At 36.8% G+C, this 18,908-nt stretch overlaps 1 protein-coding gene across 1 annotated transcript in view; it reads left to right on the top strand.

Moving 5' to 3' along the window:
• DTWD2 (DTW domain containing 2) overlaps nucleotides 1–18,595 on the top strand; it is a 104,578-nt gene extending 85,983 nt beyond the window's left edge. Inside the window, exons 5-6 of the mRNA XM_043585923.1 lie at nucleotides 9,704–9,832; nucleotides 15,392–18,595. Of these exons, the coding sequence (XP_043441858.1) occupies nucleotides 9,704–9,832; nucleotides 15,392–15,562 (300 nt within the window). The 3' untranslated portion in view covers nucleotides 15,563–18,595. The remainder of the gene's footprint in view (nucleotides 1–9,703; nucleotides 9,833–15,391) is intronic.
• Nucleotides 18,596–18,908: the final 313 nt, after the last annotated feature.

Raw genomic sequence — 18,908 nt, 5'->3', positions numbered from 1 at the left:
GAAAGCATTAGGCAGATAGAATACTCATGCAAGATCATGCAAGAAATGGAAATTTTTTCTTTTAAAAGTGATTTTCAAAAACTCTAACAGATTTCTGGTCTGTCTTTTCTGTTATATAGGGTTGTGCGGGAATGTTTTAAAGAAATATGTAAAGATTTGGTACAAGATCTAATAACTTCAGTGATGATTGCACTTTTTTATTGAAGCTCAGCTCACATACTTAAAAGATGAAAGAGTAAAAACCTAATATATTCCTTGTCTGCAAGTATATTTTTAGTGAAAATATTTCTGCATTTCTTTTTTTACAGGCTTGTAACTCTAGGAATATTTTATTTATCTGCCCAGATAACTTGTTCTTCTCCGGGATTCAGTAAAACCTCTCTCTTGTTATCTCTCCTGCTTCCGAGTCTGCTTTTTCCCTACCTGTTCTGTAGGTTTCCTCCTTCCATCCTGTGAAAGTTGACTTCTGGCTCTGTCCTAAATTCCATCTCATCCCTCACCCTTGGCCAGGCTCCTCGTGTGGCTTTATTGTGGTAAAGCTGAGAGCTTCGCCCTTAGTCGTTAAATTAGGAAGGAAACATTGGATATCGCCAGTGCTGCCATCCTCGTTCCCATGATACCACCCTTATCCACACCTTACCTGTGTTGAGTGCTTATTGTATGCAGCTGTTGCTCAACACTTTGTATATGGCAGCTCCTTAAAGCTGTTAGGGTTTTAGGCTCCGAGAGTTCAAGAAACTTGCTGGAGGTCATACCACTCTTCTGTAGATTTAAATGTAGGTGTGTGTCGCTTCCCATCTCATGCTTTTAGTTGTGCTTCCCTGCCTCCCAGTCCACACACATTATTTCGGTTTGAAGTTACAGAAGAGACAAATGTTTTTTTTTTTTTTAATTTTTTTTTTCAATGTTTATTTATTTTTGGGACAGGGAGAGACACAGCATGAACGGGGGAGGGGCAGAGAGAGAGGGAGACACAGAATCGGAAACAGGCTCCAGGCTCTGAGCCATCAGCCCAGAGCCTGATGTGGGGCTCGAACTCACGAACCTTGAGATCGTGACCTGGCTGAAGTCGGACGCTTAACCGACTGCGCCACCCAGGCGCCCCGAGACAAATGTTTTTAATCAATAAAATATCATACAGTTTAACACAGAGTAAATTTTAAAATAAAAATCTTAGGTGGCAAACGAACTTAGGAAGTAATAGTATAATGTGTGCTTTATTTCACACCCGGCCTAATTGATGATTCATTTTTCTAGAGCCATTTATGAAGCCATAACAGCTTTTGAAACAGATAGAACTGCTAGTTATTTTTCTGTACATGTTTGTTTATTTTTTTAATTTTTTTTAATTAAAAAAATTTTTTTTAACGTTTATTTATTTTTGAGACAGAGAGAGACAGAGCATGAATGGGGGAGGGTCAGAGAGAGGGAGACACAGAATCTGAAACAGTCTCCAGGCTGTGAGCTGTCAGCACAGTGCCCGATGCAGAGCTTGAACTCACGGACCGCGAGATCATGACCCGAGCTAAAGTCGGCCGCTTAACCGACTGAGCCACCCAGGTGCCCCTGTTTGTTTATTTTTTGAGAGAGAGAGTGCAAGCAGTGGAAGGGGGGAGAGAGAGAGAGAGAGAGAGAGAGAGAGGAGAGAGAAGAGAGAGAGGGAGAGAGGGAGAGAGGAGAGAGGAGAGAGAAGAGAGAGAGAGAGAGAGAGAGAGAGAAAATGAATTCCAAGCAGGCTCTGCACTGTCAGCACAGAGCCCTATGCAGGGCTCAAACCCATGAACCGTGAGATCATGACCTGAGCTGAAATCAAGAGTCGGATGCTCAACTGACTGAGCCACCCAGGTGCCCCAGAGCTGCTAATTCTTAAATGAAATTTATCTTTGGTGAGAAATGTTTGACTAGCAAGACATTAGAAAGTTGACTATTATTATTTAGATAAGACTAGTTGGTTCATCAATTTCTCATATCCTAAATAAGTTTCTAATTTAAGTTTCTTGATAAAGGATATAAACTGATATAAACCTAATATGAAAGAATGCATATCTGTAAGCATATTTAAGTTGGACAATTTTTTTTTAATGTTTATTTTTGAGAGAGAGAGAGCGAGAGAGCAGGGAGGGGTGGTGAGAGAGAGACGGACAGAAGGTCTGAAGTGTCTGTACTGACAGCAGTAAGCCTGATGTGGGTCTTGAACTCACAGCTTGAACTCACAGCTTGAGGTCATGACCTGAGCTGAAGTTGGACGCTCAACTGACTGAGCCACCCAGGTGCCCTACTCTTTTTACTGTAAACTGCCATTTCCATCACTGCTTTATCTGAGAAAAAAGAAACTTTATTAAACAGTTGACCCTAAGACAAATATCTTTTAGAACCCTGTAGGCTTAAATTTTAATAAGTTCCACTAGAGGGCAGTTCTCCAGGTTAACATGAAAGTTTTTGTATGTTGGAGAATTAGCACGTAACTTTATTTCTCATTTTGATGTATAAGAAAGTGTGTTTTAAACCAAATCTATTCTATAAGTTTTTTGTTGTTGTTGTTTTGGAAACAGATTTTCCCGTAGAAGTTCTGTTGTAAGATGAAGTTCCTCAAGCCATCCTAGAAAAAGACAAATAATCATGTATTTTAGGAAGTAGCACTAATATTACCATTTTATCTATAACTAATGCCTATTTTAATTTTATTTTTATCAGTTTTCCTGAGTTTCAACATTAATCCTGAAATCTCTACCCTATGAAAAAGTTTTGCAGGCTTCAGAGTGCAGCAGGGCTGGAGTAAGACATGGACACTGATGTTTATGAGTACTTTTCACTCTTGGGTAGAGGACGCTTCCTTCTATATCAGTGTTGTTAAAACGATGTTCAGAAGAACCCTAAAATTCTTGAGGGGGTGCCTTAGTCTTGCTTTACAGAACAGCTTTGTTGTTTTTGTTTCACATGTTGAGGTTTGCCTAGCCTTTAATTATTAGCCTGGTGATAAGAGTTCCACTCCTGAACAAGGTTTTATAGATTCACGTATCTGCTTCACCACGACTGATTTTAGAACTTTGACTTACTTAACTTCACCCTCTGCACTTCAGTTTCCTCCTCTGTACAATGGAGATCATAGTAGTACTTACTTCACAGGGTGTTTGTGAGTCTTAAAAGAGACAATATGAGTACATTATCTGGAAGGGCACTTAGTGTCCAGTAAGCGCGTAAAACTTTGAACATACGTGGGTCAGTCTGTGTCAGATCTGGCAACTATCTGATGCCAAGGTTGGGTTCTTCCAACTGTTAGATCGTATTGTTGAATTAAACTAAGGGAATGAAAGGAATGAAAGGGATTGAAAGATTGAGGCTAGGAGAAAAGATGTTCTGCCTCTCAGAGGTTTGCTCGTAGGCTCAGATGATGAATCTTGCTTGTGGAAAGTCATAGAAGAAAGGCTGCTGCAGAAAGGAGGGTTTTTATGTGTGTCTTCCAGTGGTGAAGACTTCAGGATGCTATTAAAAGGGAGTTTATTTCAGCTTTTTCCAGACTAGAGTTGTTTCAGAATGCCTGGGAAGTAGATTGCTTTTCCTAGAAACCTGTAAGCAAGCTGATCAAGTGATTAGAAAGTTTTGTGACTCTTAATAATTGAGAAGCACAATAGTTTTATGGAGTAATGACACTTGCCTTAAAATCGCCTGAGCACAGATAACAAATAATTGCCATCAAATTATAAAAATATAACATTTGTGGGGATGGGAGGTATGAATTAAAATTTAATTTTGAGGTCTTATTTTAGTGTGTTTTTGATAAAAGAATTAACTAATATAGTAGTAAGTTATTTTAAAAATGCATATGTTTTATTATTCAGAGATGCCATGGCATGTTATTTCCTTGGATAACGTACTTACTTATTTTGTGGCCCTAAAAGCAATGACCAAACCACTGCACATGCTATGTCACCCAGACTTTTAATGATATAAGACATTTATATCAAGCTAAAGATGTACTTAGGAAGGAGACATTTGAAAAAGCCCTTTTTGAAGGCATCTGAACAGTGATCATAGCCATCAAACTATTATCTTGCATTTCTTTTTTGTTTCTTTTATTTTTAAATTTATTTATTTTGAGAGAGAGAGAGAGAGAGAGAGAGAGAGAGAGAGAGAGAGAGGAAAGGGAAAGGGAGGGGTGTGGGGCTGAGAGAAAAGGAGACAGAGAGCCCCAAGCAAGTTCTGTGTTGTCACTGCAGACCCCGATGCAGGGCTTGATCTCACGAACCATGAGATCATTACCTGTGCCTATAAATCAAGAGCTGGATGCTTAACTTACTATCCAGGTGCTCCTGTTATCTGCTATTCCTTTATTTTTTTATTTTTTAAATTTTATTAAATTGTATTTTTTAAATTTACATCCATTTACTTAGCGTATAGTGCAAAAATGATTTCAGGAGTAGATTCCTTAATGCCCTTTACCCATTTAGCCCCTCCAGTAACCCTCCAGTAACCCTCTGTTTGTTGTCCATATTTATGAGTCTCTTATGTTTTATCCCCCCCTGTTTTTATATTATTTTTGCTTCCCTTCCCTTGTGTTCATCTGTTCCGTTTCTTAAAGTCCTCATATGAGTGAAGTCATATGATATTTGTCTTTCTCTGACTAATTTAACTTAGCATAATATCCTCCAGTTCCGTCCATGTAGTTTCAAGTGGCAAGATTTCATTCTTTTTGATTGCCGAGTAATACTCCATTGTATATATATACACATCTTCTTTATCCATTCATCCATCGATGGACATGTGGGCTCTTTCCATACTTTGGCTATTGTCGATAGTGCTGCTATAAACATGGGGGTGGATGTGTCCCTTCGAAACAGCACACCTGTAGCCCGTGGATAAATGCCTAGTAGTGCAATTGCTGGGTTGTAGGGTAGTTCTATTTTTAATTTTTTGAGAATCCTCCATACTGTTTTCCAGAGTGGCTGCACCAGTTTGCACTCCCACCAGCAGTGCAAAAGAGATCTTCTTTCTCCACATCCTCATCAACATCTCTTGTTGCCTGAGTTGTTAATGTTAGCTATTCTGACAGGTGTGAGTTGGTATCTCATTGTGGTTTTGATTTGTATTTCCCTGATGATGAGTGATGTTGAGCATTTTTTTCACGTGTCGATTGGCCATCTGGATGTCTTCTTTGGAGAAGTGTCTATTCATTTCTTTTGCCCATTTCTTCACTGGATCATTTGTTTTTTGGGTGTTGAGTTTGATCAGTTCTTTATAGATTTTAGATACTAACCCTTTATCTGATATGTTGTTTGCAAATATCTTCTCCCATTCTGTTGGTTGCCTTTTAGTTTTGCTGATTGTTCCCTTTGCTGTGCAGAAGCTTTTTATTTTGATGAAGTCCCAACAGTTCATTTTTGCTTTTGTTTCCCTTGCCTCTGGAGATACGTTGAGTAAGAAGTTGCTGCAGCCAAGATCAGAGAGGTTTTTGCCTGCTTTCTCCTCGAGGATTTTGATGGCTTCCTGTCTTACATTGAGGTCTTTCATCCATTTTGAGTTCATTTTTTGTGTATGATGTAAGAAAGTGGTCCAGGTTTATTTTTCTGCATGTCTCTGTCCAGTTTTCCCAGCATCATTTGCTGAAGAGACTGTGTTTATTCCATTGGATGTTCTTTCCTGCTTTTTCAGAGATTAGTTGGCCATGCATTTGTGGGTCCATTTCTGGGTTCTCTATTCTGTTGCATTGATTATCTGTTCTTGTGCCAGTACCATACTGTCTTGATGATTACAGCTTTGTAGTATAGTTTGAAGTCTGGGATTGTGATGTCTCCTGCTTTGGTTTTCTTTTTCAAGATTGCTTTGGCTATTCGGGGTCTTTTCTGGTTCCATACAAATTTTAGGATTGTTTGTTCTAGTTCTGTGAAGAATGCTGGTGTTATTTTGATAGGTACTGCATTGAATATGTAGATTGCTTTGTGTAGTATTGACATTTTAACTATTTGTTCTTCTTATCCAGGAGCATGGAATCTTTTTCCATTTTTTTGTGTCTTCTTCAGTTTATAAGCTTTCTATAGTTTTCAGTGTATAGATTTTTCACCTCTTTGGTTAGATATATTCCTAGGTATGTTATCTGGTATTCTTATATATTAAATATATATTTAAGATTTAATGTTAGAGAAGAAAGGAAGGCATTATAACAACAAGTGTTTCCAGGAATTCAAATTTTAGGCAATTCAGGGAATCATTGGCAAAGACTGAATGCAGGATCCAGAACTGGAAGAGTTGGGTGTTTCTAAAATGGGAGTTATAGTATAGGCTTAGAATCCATACCAGTAGAATTCTAAACCCGGCACTGATTTTCCTGTTCCTCAAGAAGTTACAGCAAGAGTACTCAAACAGTCTAAACCCTTGGAGAACCAAGTTCCAAAAAGATCAAAATTACTGAAGTGTTCTTTGAATCAGCATGGCTTCTAATATTTGGAAATTAAGTTTCTATATAATATGATATATCAATATTACAACAATCATATTAATTATATTATAACTTGAAATTATTAATATATAATTAATTGTATTGTGATATGTAATTAATATATAATTATAGTTAATAATATATGTTATATGTAATCTTAGGATTAGGTTTTACACCCTCAGGTCCATGTATCTGATTTTTGTCGATGAAGAGGAACTGAGAAGCAAAATGACCTTATTGAAACTAAGTGGTTAGCTATTGTCAGGTTTGATATAAAAATCCTGGTCTTTCCATAGAGCCTCATACTTTCATCAAATTTTAATTTTTTCTTTTCTGAGAATTGTAAATTTTGCCTTGGATTTCCTTGAACTTTTATTTAAGAAGACAAATCACTTTCTGGGGCACCTGTGTGGTTCAGTTCGTTGAGCTTCCAACTTCAGCTCAGGTCATGATCTCACGGACTGTGGGTTTGAGCCCTGCAATGGGCTCTGTGCTAACAGTTCAGAGCCTGGAGCCTGATTCAGATTCTGTGTCTCTCTCTGCTCCTCCCCTGCTCATGGTCTGTCTCTCTGTCTCTCAAAAATAAAGAATAAAAAAAAGTTAAGGAAGGAAAAAAAAAAAAGGCAGGTCACTTTCTGACAAATTATTATTGTGCCTATGACTTCTCAAGAAGATGGATTGACAGGATTTCTTTTGTTCCCACTCATCATATCAAATGTGATGAAGGTGATACAGCACATGTGCATAATAGACATTGTGAGAAGATCCCTTTAACGTGCTATATAACATGTCTGTTAATCATAGTACAGACTTTAGTTATTTACTCTTAATATATCCGGTTACTGGATAATTCCTGGAGAGATAATTTGTGAAGGACATTTTGAAGTCTTCTAACACTTGATAAATTTCAGATTCTGAATTTTCATGCAGTCATGTGGGCCATGGTAAGAAGTAAAGCTACTCACTGAAATAAAAAACTTCTTCTTAATTTATTTTTATATTTTTTAATTTCAGTTTTTCCAAACTTATTTTTTAAAAATCAAATTTGTTCCAATAAACAAAAATCACTGTGAATTTTTCATGTTTCCCAAAGATTTTGTTGTAATCAGATGTTTATTATAAATTTCTCCAGTGATGGAACTGAATATTGAAAGTAGTAGTTGGCTGTGCTCGGTTTTCTAGTTGACCCTGATGACATATCAAAGCAGTTGGTAATTACAGTTAATCAGCATTATGAATTATTCTTACAGTTTTTTAATCATGGGCTTTCTTTGATCATTGCAGTTTCTCAACCATTTTTCTCCATCTCTTCCCTCCCTCCGTTTTCCATCTTTTTACGTTGGTAGAAATGCAGAGTGATTTTAACTAAAATGTTATTAAATATGTTTTAAAGAATGTATTCCAAAATTAAACACATTCTGTAGTGAATCTTTTATTATTTACTATGTATGTATGTAAATTTATTTTTTGAGAGAAAGAGAGCATGTGAGTGAGCAGGGCAGGGGAAAGAGAGGAGAACAGAGGATCCATAGTGGGCTCTTCACTGACAGCAGAGAGTCTGATGTGGGGCTCGAATTCATGAACCATGAGATCATGACCTGAGCTGAAGTCGGACACTTCACCACTTAACTGAGTGAAGCACCCAGGTTCCCCTGTAATGAATCTTTTATGATGCCCACTTTACTTCTCTCCCTCTCCCTTCCCTTCCCCTTCTCTTCCTGTCCTCCTTATCTTCCACCTTCTGAGGAGAGAAAGGATACAAGTTGTAGAGAATTCTTGGGACAAAATACATTCAGAGAAACAAGGGAGGAAGAGGACTGAGGGACAAGGGTCCAGAGACGGGACAGTTTTAATGCTGTAAAGGAATGAGAGACTGTTAGAACTTCAGAGATACCAGAAAATGAGAGACAACACCTGATTTTTTTAAGTGACTACGTGATAAGAGTTAGACACCACCCCCTCATTCCATATGTTTACATATTTAATGAGTAAAAACTTAAATTCTTACCTACTCACACATCCTTAAGTGTGATTCTTTTCACAGTGTGGGCTAGGAATACGGTTTTATGAGTGTGAGATTACTTGAGTTTCATTTAATTAAAATAGGAATCAAAAGGCCAGAATGTTGACATTTGGTTTTCTATTGCTTTTCCCATTTCTGACTGTCAGTCATCAGGTGTCAGTCACCTATATGTGTGTGTGTGGGCACACACATCTCTTTATACACACTCACCCCCATACAGGCATACCCCTGTCAGTCTATATTAAGAAACAATGGAAGACTAAACCATACAATAAAAAACCCACTTGTCAATTCTCCAAAGTGATTAAATCGTTTTCACTTCTACCACAGTGCATGAGGGTTTCATTTGCTCCATATTCTCCCCATTTGGTGGTGGTAGTCGTTTTGATTTTAACTGTTCTAGCAAGTGTGAAAAGTTATCTCATTGTGATTTTAATTTGCATTTAGTCGTGTTGAGCACTTAAAAAAATTTTTTTTTAATAATTTATTATTGAGAGACACAGAGAGAGCATGAGCATGAGCATGGGAGGGGCAGAGAGAGAGGGAGACACAGAATCTGAAGTAGGCTTCAGGCTGTGAGCTGTCAGCACCAAGCGAACATGGGGCTTGAACTCATAAACCGTGAGATTATGACCTGAGCTGAAGTAAGCTGCTCAACCGACTGAGCCACCCAGGCGCTCTGTGTTGAGCGCTTTTATATGTACCTATTTGCCTTTCTTATATTTTCTTTGGTGCAGTATCTTTGCACTTGTGCCTCCTGGGAAGGGGTTATTAGTCTTTTAATTTATGATTTGTAGCAATTTGCATATACTCTGGTTATATCTCACAATTGTGAGATATATGTGGTCCTCTGAGTATTTAACAATAACAATAACTAGAGGATATTATGTATAGAAGATATTAATACATTTAATATTTTTAAACTGGCGATTTTGGAAGGAAGTGAACTAGTATTTAAAACACGGACTTTATAATTTTTTTTTAAGTTTATTTATTTATGAGAGAGAGAGACAGCATAAGCAGGGAAGGGGCAGAGAGATGGGGAGACACAGAATCCGAAGCAGGCTCCAGGCTCTGAGCTGTCAGCACAGAGCCCGATGCGGGGCTTGAACTCTTGAACTGTGAGATCGTGACCCAAGCTGAAGTCGGACGCTCAACCGACTGAGACACCCAGGCACCCCCACAGACTGTATAATTTTAAATTTAAAACAAAACTTACTTTCTGTTTTTCTGTGTTTTGGTTTCAGGTGCAGTTAAAAACTAGCGTTTCTAGTCAGTATGTAATTCGGACACAACCGACTAATAGGTGCCTTTCTACCCTGGAATGTGCAGCTGCTGCTCTTTCCATTTTGGAGAAAAATGATTACATACAGGAGGTATGTCTTTGGAAGGTTATATTGTTTTTGAAAGTAAGCAGTTTGGTTAGATTTTATCTAGAAATTTAGAAATGCATAACCTATGAAATTTGCAGCTCCAGTGTCAAATAGAGTGTATCTGTAATAGAAATTTGTGTACTGTTATAACCTTCTTTCCCCCTATGGTGTTTTTCTGTGTTAGTTCAGCATCCAGATTGCGTTATTTAAATATTCATTCTAAGCTGTGCAAACAGCATTTATAATAAGCTAAATTGCCTTTAAGTAGCACAACATTAAATACAGTTTTTTTGTTAGATTTTTCTTTTATTATTTTGTATTTCTCTTTTAGGATTTTGTGTTTTCTTGTACACAACTTTTTTTCTTTTTAATTAAAAGAACGTTTTACAGCAACTTGTTTTTTTTTTTTGCATTGGTGCTTTTGAGAATGTACCAACTTTCTGTGTATCTTATTAACTACTTGCTGAGAGCATAAAAAAGACAAGTTTTTGAGAAAAAACACCTGCAGAATATGAAAAGGTTATAACCTGCAATCATCATTTTATTTAATTTCCATGAAAGCCTGATGATTTCATATATAATTAATCATCAGTAAAGAATAACGTTCAATGAGCCCACAAACGTCTTAGTCTTTTGGAGTGTGTAGGAAACTGCACTTAAGGCCAAAGAAGAAAGAATAGCAAAATAAAAAATTGTTAGGGTTTTTTAATCACCGAAGGAAGGTTTTTGATAAATACAACTTGAGAAGATAAGTCAGAGGATAATGAGCGTAACTAAATGGAGTTTTATAACTCTCCCTTCTGACGAGCACACACACACATAGTACTTATTTCTGCCTTCTTTCTCTCTCTCTCATTATACACTATGGTTACTATTATTATAAGAATGTGCCTTACTCATTGAGGAAATTTCATTGATGGATAAAAGCTCAGGTCACAGTAACTGAATTGGTTACCAAGAAAAAGAACAAAAGACCCCCAGAACACAGAGCGTGAAAGAAGGCCAGAAGCAAGCCTTGAATTGCTTTTTCCCTCTTCCCTACCCTAAGCTATGGAAAATGCTCTGCAGAGTTGGAGGCTTTCCTTCTTTTGAAAGAAGTAGGCTTTCTTGAGTAGGTTTTTTTCCTATGTGTATCTGTGTGAGTAGACTTTGTACTGGGTCTAGGCAATTTCTCTTTCACTGTTCTCTCTCCTTTGAGAAAAAAAAAATCATGAGGGGCCCTAGATCTTTATTCCAAATGAGCAGAGTGTTCCCTGACTTTCTCCCTCCACTGTAACTTTGCCATCTGCTCCCATGTACCTAACCATTGACATAGCGTTTAATACACCTCTATAGTCCTTTCTCTTTTTGTTTATACCTTCTTGAACACAGATAATATACTGTTTCTAGGTATCTTATTTTACAGCTTATTTTACACTATTGTTTAAACTTGCTTTCTGCACAATCTTGGTAGTTTCCTTTTTGTTGATGTAAAACTCTAGATCAGCCAACATCAGACCAAGGACCCATTAAAAGCTCAAATCTTGAGGGGAAAAATGTAATATTCTTTGGCTTTGGATTTGAAACTTTATCCCCTCTCCTTCTCTGGGTTCTGAAAAGAATTGTCTGTGGATTTGTATGTCTTATTTCTAAAATTGGTATCAGATCTTTACTTAAGTTCTAAACAAGCTTTAATGTTCTTAGTGGTGGTGGATTTCATAACATTGTAATACAGCAGGGCTAGGATTTGGGATGGCGTTTGTCCTGCTACTGCTCCACCCTTCCCAGTTTCATAAGATATATGATTCTGGTATTAGTCAGTGTACCGTTGCAGCAGGGAAGCTTATCTTATGTTCTGAGTATAATGTCTGATAACAGGCAAAGTTCAAGATACAGAAGGATGACAGGGTCTGTCGTCTCTTCAGCTTTTGTTATTGTTGTCTGTGGATCAAGCTGAATATGAAATCCCAAAGTCACGGTGAGGTCCTGAAGTTCACATTCTGTTTGCTTTGGTCACCAGGAGTAGTCATACTTTAGTGACCAGGAGTAGAAAAAGGATGTTTGGCAATCAGACGTGGGATTTGGAAGGTGCTGATAAGATTATTGGCTGGAACATGAGCTGAAGAAATGCATAATGGACCATCCCAGATTGCTTATTATTCCAGCTGACCAAAAATTAGCTTTCTCGGTGGAGAATCCCAAGTCCAGCCTGTTCACATCTCGCTACAATTTAAACAAAATACCATTTCATTCCCCTGGGAAATACAATTACCAGCTGTTCTGAACTTAGGTGTTTTCTCTCCTTTCTGGGGAGGAAAGATATGACACACGTTTTTTTCCTTGGTAACCTTTTTTTCAGGGGTCTCCTAATGAAACACCAATACAGTGGGGGAGAGTGGTAATTCTTCAGCTAGCTTTATTCTATGGAGGTAGATAAGGCTCCTCAAAATAAAGAGCTTGGCATGGAATAGCCTTCTTAGTCTGCTGATTCATCCTTGTCCTTTCTTCCTGAGCAGTTTTTCACACACTCTGAGTAGCACAGTGTGAGCTTTGAAGCAGGTTTGAATTAAACCTTCATCACTTACCATCACCACTTTGTGCCAGTGGGCAGTTCATATAATCTCCTGTGCTTGTTTGCTTATCTATAATACACCAGAAAGAGTTAGCTCTTACTATTGGTGTGAGAATTGGATGGAGTAATTTTTGTTAATCGCCTGACACCAGGCACTCCAGAAGAATTAACCCCTTTGTTCTTTCTTGCCCGCCGCACCCCCCCACCACACCCCTGTTCTTCCCCATAAATTGACAAAAGTTTTGAGTTAAAGATTGGTGATTTTCATTCAGTTACTATAAAATTTACCAGGGCTTTTCACACCTTGGAAAGCTCAAGCTTGGGTATTTTTTAAATAATAGAACCGTTTCTGCTTATGAACCTGTATAGCTAGATGTGGTAAAAGCTTTGTGCACAGTCTAAGTGCCAGTAGTTGGTAATCATGGGCCGTTCAGAACTGTCACTTTATACCTGCAGACAAAAGGGTTTAAAAAATGCTGATTTTGCCCCAAATAAATTTTTAGAAACAAACTTATTTCTTTGTTCCTCTGAACAAATATATAGCTTCACGTTGCCTCAGATATAATGTTGTTAGTTTATACAGAAGCAGTATCGCTTATTATCACGCAGTGTGCCGAACATGTTAAATGCATCCTCTTAGTCCTCTTAGTGTAACTAACCTAATAATGATGTCGTAAGGTTGACAATGTTTTCCTCATTTTATAGATGAAGAAAATGAGGCAAGGAGAGGTTTATGTGGCTTATCCGGGAACACCTAGCTAGCAAGTGATTACATCAGTCAAGACAGGCCAGATGCAGCTGCAGTAACCTAACACTCCAAAATCAGAATGGCACAACACAACAGTGGTTTGTGCCTCTCTCTCGCTGTCTTTGGGAGATTAGCGGGATGACTTGTGCTCACTGCAGTTGCTTAGGGGCCTGGGCTGATGGAGGCACTGTGTAGATAGGTCATTCTCCTTTCATCAAGGAAAGCATAAGGGAGGTGGTGAATTGTATGTGCTTTTCGAGCTACTGCCCAGAGGTGACACATGTTATTCGTGCTCGCGTTTCCTTAACCAGAGCAAGTCATAATGGCCATACCTAACATCAAAGGGCGTTTGGAAAATGTAGTCTGACTGTGTAGCAAGAAGGAGGGTCGGTCTATTTGTGAACAGATGTATTGACGATCACACAGATGGAGTACGGGTCTAATCCAGATCTGTCTCCAAAAATCATTCTCTTAATTACCTCAGAGAATTGGTAGAGTCTTATCTTCAGGAGATAAAAGTTGAAGGCCCTTAACAATAGGAATATTAGCATTCTGTCCATTAAGAATCTCATGAGTGTCTTAAATAGCAATAGAACCTTCCTTCAGTTGTCTCCATCTGTATAATGTCCTAGGTATGTTTTCTAGGGATGTTTCAGAATCCAGTCATTCCACTATGTTTACTCAGGAAGGAAATATATAGTCATTTCCACATTCCCTCTCTTATTTGAAGAAATGAAGACATTAAAGGAAATTATGGTAACATACAGATGGGGCTTTCCAAGATAATGTCCTGCAGAACTTTTCCATGATGTTTATCTCTTACCTATTGGGGTATGTCAATTTGATTGCATGTAACAGAGCCTTTATTGTGGGGATTGAACCATGTATATAGAGGCTTCTTTTTCTCCTGTAAATAAGTAATGTGAGGTGAGCAGTCCAGGGCTGGGGATTTCTTCTTTCTTTCTGCCCATCATCATATGTATTTGACTTTAATCTTTGTCTTTATTGCATTGTAGTCACATGATGGTTATCCCACCTCTAACAGTCCTGTTCCAGGCAAGAAGAAAGCACAAAAGCCCCTGCCTGCTGAGTCTGTCCCATTTTAAAGAATGTTTCTGGAAGTCCCACCCAAGGACCTCAACTTACCTTTCCTTATATGGACTGTGTCATTAGCCAGTTAGTATTACTAGTTGGATACATTGGCACCTTGAATGACATTTGGAATGATAAGGAAGAAAAGAATGAGTGTGGAGAAGCAACCACCAGTGACTGCCACGATGTCTGAGTTCATTGTAAAATTAAAACCTTTAAGCTCTTTGCTGCCACTTACCTTGTATGTGAAAGCGAATAGATTTTCACATAGACATTGTGACATTTTTGCAATTAAATCTATCAGTTTTTTTTCTTTGTTCCTTTTATTTCTAAAAAACAAACAAACAAACAAACAAACAGTTTCCTTAGTCACGTTTGCTATTGTTATTTGGAAGATTTAAATCAGGGGTCTCAGGCCCCAGGAAAGCATCTGACTCAAAATGTTTTAAATGCATGACATAGTAGGGTTTTGTTGTTGTTGTTGTGTGTGTGTGTGTTTTTTTTAAATTATTTTTATTTTTGACCTTGAAAAACTTTAGGTAGGGCATTTGCTCTAGTTGTTTTTTAACTTCTACCATATTTGTTATCGTATGGGTCCACCCGGCTTAAATGTTTATGTTATATGGCTGGTTCTGTAGGTATTTGAATGTAGACAAGTACAGATACAGTCAGAAAAACCCCAGGTTTGGGTATCTAACTTGTGTGTAGTCCTTGGACCATTGTGAGAGAATTCGTAAACCTGTGAACCTTCATCTGATTATTACAGGTAACAGGAAGCTTGCATCAGTCTGTGATTGAAACCAAATTAACTAATTTGTGTCTAAAGGTCTCTTTTACTCTATTTGTTACAGATTTAAATGTTATAATGGCAACAGTTTCTTCAGGTGTTTGAATGTATTAATGTATAAATGTAGATTTGGACTTTAGTATCTGTATGGGAAATTAACTATTTGTGTCTTTTTACTGGAACTCCTTAGCAGTATGTAAGGTATGAGTTAAAAGAAATTGTATATTTGGATGTCATATATTTATATTTAGTAGAGTGCCTGTTACTTTTCATGGTAAAAAGCCAATAATAATAAAAATAAACATAATAATCCCTGTTTCTGAAGAAAAAGCTAAATAGAATATGATGATTTGTTACAGACCCTATCTTTTTTTATCTTCACAGACTTTGCTTCGCCCTCTTCAAGCTTTGTGCTCTTTCCAGCTGCAGCATGGTGCTCAAATTCGCCTCAGCAAGGAACACCTTCTGAAAAATGGATTATATCCTAAGCCAATGCCAAAGAACAAACGCAAGCTCAGGAAAATGGAACTGTTAATGAACAGTGTTAAAATTTAGTACTGTTGTTCCATGGTGCTAGTTATGGTGTCTTCCGCTGATAAATCCAGGTGAAGTTTTCAGAAAATTTAAGTCTGTGGGTTTTTGGTTGTCTAGAGTGAGAGTTGCATGCTAAACTTGTCCAGCAGAAGAAGGAAGTCAACCAAATAGCCATAAAAAAGCAAACAAAAAAAAAAAATTTCGCTGACCCAGTAAAAACCAAGGTTTCATACTGAGTTTGTTTAAAAAAAAAAAATGTGCCTCTAATACATTTTTCCAGATCCATAGTTTGGAATGTGTTTGAAATTAGTTGTTGAGTGAGGTTAGAAGGTTTTTTTGTTTTTTGTTTTTTTGTTTTTTTATGTAAAATGGAAAGAAATTATTGTACCTGATTGGGACAGTATTGTTTTCATGAATGTTAATAGATAATTAGGTGTATATAATAGAGGATACTTATGTCAATATGCAATATTGTACATAAACTTTATAGTTTGAAGGAATAATGATCACCAAGTAGTTTAGATTGAATTTATTTTTTTCATAGAATAATATAGCAGAATAAGGGAACTAAATAAATTACTTAGGTACTAAACTTGAACTCAGCTATTATGATTTAAGTGTTACTATTAATTGCCCCAGTTTTGTTGTATTAGGGTATACTTGCAATGTAAGATTATATTAGTTTCAGGTGTTCACCATCATGATTTGGTATTTATATACATTGCAAAAATAATCACTGTATGATAAGTCTACCTAACATCCCTCATACATACTTAAAACATTTTTTTCTTCTGATAAGAACTTTTAAGATAAACTTTCTTAGCAACTTTTTAATATATGGTATTTGTAATTTTGCAGAATTATTAACTACAGTCACCATGCTTTATAGTACATCCCCATGAGGTATTTATTTTATAACTGGAAGTTTGTGACTTTTGACCCCATTCACCCATTTTGCCCACCCCACAGCCACCAGCCTGTTCTCTGTATCTGTGAGCTTGTGGTTTTTTTTTTTTTTCCTTTCTTTTTCTTTTTTTTAAGATTCCACATGAGTGATATCAAATGATAATTACCTTTCTCTGTGTGACTTATTTCACTTACCATTATGCCCTCCAGGTCCATCCCTGTTGTTGCAAATAGCAAGATTTCATTCTTTTTTTTATGGCTGAATGATATTCCACTGTCTATATACACACCACATTTTCTTTATTCATCCGTCGATGTCTATTTAGGTTATTTCCATGTCTTAGCTATTGTAGATAATGCTGCAGTTAACACAGGTGCATCTTTTGAAGTTAGTTTTTTTTTGTTTTCTTTGGATAAATATTCAGAAATGGAATTACTGGATTTTATGGTATTCTATTTTTTTACTTTTTTGAGGAACCTCTATACCTTTTTTCATGGTGGCTGCACCAATTTACATTCCCACCAACAGTGCATGATAGTTCCCTTTTCTCCGTATCTGTGTCCCTTTTTATTTCTTGTCTTTTTCATTATAGCTGTTCAAACAGGTGTGAAGAGGCAGTTCTTTGGGGTTTTGATTTGCATTTCCTAATGATGAATGATATTGAGCATCTTCTCATATGCCTGATGGCCCATCTGTATGTCTTCTTTAGAAAAGAGTCTGTTCACTTCCTCTGCCCATTTTTTGCCCCCTTTTTATTCAAATTGTGTGTGTGTGTGTGTGTGTGTGTGTGTGTGTGTGTGTGTGTTTGCTGTTGAGTTGTAGGAGTCCTTTATTTTTGTTATTAACTTCTTATCAATATCTGACATACAAATATTTTCTCACATCCTGGGGGTTGCCTTTTCACTTTATTTATGCTTTTCTTTGTTGTGCAGAAACTTTTTAGTTTGATGTGGCCTCACTTGTTTAGTTTTGTTTTTTTTGTATTTGCCTTTGGTGCCTGATTTAAAAAATCATTGCCAAGGCTGATGTCAAGGAGCTTACCACCTTTGTTTTCTTTCTAGTTTTATGGATTTCACATTTTACACTCGTCTTTAATCCATGTTGAATTAATTTTGTGAGTGGCATAAGATAGCAGTCCAGTTTCATTCTTTTGCATGTGGCTCTTCAGTTTTCCCAACATCATTTATTGAAGAGACTGTCCTTTTCCCATTAAATGTTCTTGCCCCCTTTGTTATAGATTAATTGAGCATACATGTGTGGGTTTATTTCTGGACTCTATTCTGTTTGATGGATCTCTGTGTCTTTTTTTATGCCAATACCATACTATTTTGATAACTATAGCTTTGTAGTACAGTTTGAAATCAGGGAGTATGATGCTTCCCCCTTTGTTTTTCTTTCTCAGGATTGCTTTGACTTTTGGGGTCTTTTGTGGCTCCTTACGAATTTCAGGATTGTTTGTTCTATATCTTTGAAAAATGCCTCTGGAATTTTGATATGGATTGCAATGAATCTGTAGATTGCTTTGTGTAGTAGCCCTAATTTTGAAAAAGGTGCATGGAATTTTGGCACAGCACACATTTTTATTTTATTCATCAAAAAGGCTTATTGAGTGTGATAAACTAGTCATATGGAAACAACTGAAATAGAATATAACTATAATTTCAACAACATATTTTTCTAACTGGGGCTATTTAAATATTTTTTCGTGAACAAAAACTTTCAATTTCAGAGAGCAAATTTTCCCCACCCTTTTGGGAAAAATATTTACTGACATTTTATATACTAGTAGAGACATGTATGTAATATATATTTGTATCTAACTTAAATCTACTGCAGTCGTATACCCATATTGGCAGGGAGAGGGGACTTTGTTTTCTTTATTTATGACTTCCAGAGTTTTTTGTATCCAGTATCAAGTTGTAAGGAAAAACTAAATGTGTGACCTAAAAGTAATCTTGTTATAAATACATGTGCATGTGTGATATATGAGTGGTTATTTCTGACCATTTTCATTCTTATTTATTTATTTTTATTGTTGGCCTAGATTAAGCCCTTCTTAAAAGCTTTAATGCTAGTCAGAATGATAGTAAATGTTTGGGAAAACTATGTAGAAAATATTTTAAAATATTAAACAAAAGTTAGATTTCTATCCTGTATTATTGACTTTTTAAAAATTAAAACACAGTTTGGCTCATTTAAAAAAATGTTTATTTATTTTGAGAGAGTGGGGGAGGGGCAGAGGGAGGTGGAGAAAGAGAATCCTCAGCAGGCTCCATCCACGATAAGCTCGATGTGGAACTTGATCTCACGACTTAGATCATGACCTAAGCCAAAATGAAGACTTGGTTGCTTAACCAACTGAGCTACCCACTACTATCAAGTGACTATCTAGGTATAATAGAAAAGAAATAATAATAATGTATAATGGTCTCCTTACAAATGGGTTAAAATAGTTTTACA

The sequence above is a fragment of the Prionailurus bengalensis genome, chromosome A1 (assembly GCF_016509475.1).
Source record: "Prionailurus bengalensis isolate Pbe53 chromosome A1, Fcat_Pben_1.1_paternal_pri, whole genome shotgun sequence".
NCBI classification, from domain to species: domain Eukaryota; kingdom Metazoa; phylum Chordata; class Mammalia; order Carnivora; family Felidae; genus Prionailurus; species Prionailurus bengalensis.
This window is presented reverse-complemented; position numbering and strand designations above follow the sequence as displayed.